Source organism: Microplitis demolitor, chromosome 9, assembly GCF_026212275.2.
Source record: "Microplitis demolitor isolate Queensland-Clemson2020A chromosome 9, iyMicDemo2.1a, whole genome shotgun sequence".
Classification (NCBI taxonomy): Eukaryota; Metazoa; Arthropoda; class Insecta; order Hymenoptera; family Braconidae; genus Microplitis; species Microplitis demolitor.
The window spans coordinates 6,987,780-6,989,496 of record NC_068553.1 but is presented as its reverse complement, the minus strand read 5'-3'; the positions used below and the strand labels follow the sequence as shown (position 1 = coordinate 6,989,496).

General features: G+C 35.9%; 1 protein-coding gene across 1 annotated transcript; it reads left to right on the top strand.

Annotated features, from left to right (window-relative positions):
- Positions 1-246: 246 nt before the first annotated feature.
- Positions 247-1,356, top strand: LOC128668524 (jerky protein homolog-like). The gene has a single exon (XM_053741675.1). It carries the CDS (start codon positions 247-249, stop codon positions 1,354-1,356), a length of 1,110 nt encoding a protein of 369 aa, XP_053597650.1.
- Positions 1,357-1,717: the final 361 nt, after the last annotated feature.

Sequence of the window (1,717 nt, the reverse complement as noted above, 5' to 3'; positions counted from 1 at the left end):
TATGCATTGTTTTACTTAGTTTGAATTTGACTACTAGTGATAGCGGTACGGCCTAGCGTGCGTTCATTGTTTACTATTTATTCATTGTGTATTAGGTATAGTACCTAGTAATGTCGTCACAAACCCAGAAGCGAAAGCACAAAACGTTGACAATTAAAGAAAAATGTGATATTTTAGATCGCTTAAATCGCAATGAAACTTTCAGTAGTTTAGCAAGTGAATACGGCGTAGGCCGATCTACAATTTATGACAAAAAAAAACCACGAGAAGATTAAGAAGTTCGTGTCAACTACTGACTGCGGGCCAGGCAAGAGACAGACACTCAAGAAAGCTGAACATCCAGAAGTGGAAGAAGCTTTGTACATGTGGTTTCTTCAGGAAAGAAATAGGCATGCACCAATTTCGGGACCCATGTTGGCCATGAAAGCTAAGTTTTTTTATAAGGAAATAACAAAAAAAGATGATTTTGTGGCCAGCGAAGGATGGCTAGAATTCAAAAACATTGATTTACCTGTACACTATTACGGACAAAAAAGTGCATGGATGACAAAAGACCTTTTCAAAAAGTGGTTTGATGAATGCTTCGTACCTGAAGTTAGAAAATGGTTAAAAGATCATAATTTTCCTCAAAAAGCGTTGTTGCTTCTTGATAACGCTCCCGGTCATCCGTCTGAAGAAGAACTGACAACTGAGGATAAATGCATCACTGCGATATTTCTTCCGCCAAATTGCACTGCACTGATTCAACCAATGGACCAGAACATCATTCAGTTTGTTAAGCAAGACTATAAAAAAAACCTACTTCTGAGAGCCGTATCAAAAGACCAACCAATAGAAAAAACTTTAAAAGAATTTAATATGAAAGACTTGGTTTTTGCTCTTAGTCAGTCAAGGAGTGCGTTATCGTCATCAACTATTAAATCGTCTTGGAAAAAGTTATGGCCAGATATAGTCACCACTCCTAGCAACGATCCACAAATCAGTGTAACTTCAGAATTTATAGAACAAGTCGCTACTGAAACACAGATAAGTCCGGACGATTTGGAAATCTGGTGCCGTGGAATGGATAAAGAAGAAAATGTTTTTCATGAAATGTCTGACGAAGATATTATTAAAGAGGTTTCTAATTATACAACAAACAATCAGGAAGATAACGACGACGTGATTGCAACTGCTTCACAAGTCACAGAACAAGACGCAGTTAACGCTTTTGAGCTAGGTTTACAATGGGCTGAAGAGAATGGTACATCCTACAACGAACTTTTACTTTTGAGAAGACTGAGGGACAAAGCTCTGATCTCACGTTATAACAACCTTAAACAAAAAAAAAATGATGAATATTTCAAAGCTTCATAATTTGACATATTCACTACATGATTTTGATTAATAATTCTTGATTATTTTGGTAGATATGTATGTGCATTTATGCTTAATTTTATAATAAAACGTAAGCTCTCAATTGTTATTTAATTTACTAAATTCGACTTACATAAATTAAGTATGATTTGTACTTCAAAGTACATATGTACATATAACATATAGATTCTTGTCATTGGATATGTAATTTGTCGGATTACAAGGTACTCTTTTGTAAAAAATTCCGGACTATAGCGGTCTTAGGCAGTGCTCTGTAATCCGACAAACTCGATAGTCCGACACTGCCCTGCATAATGTTTGTCGGATTACCGGAGGTCCACTGTATATATATCTTAACAGG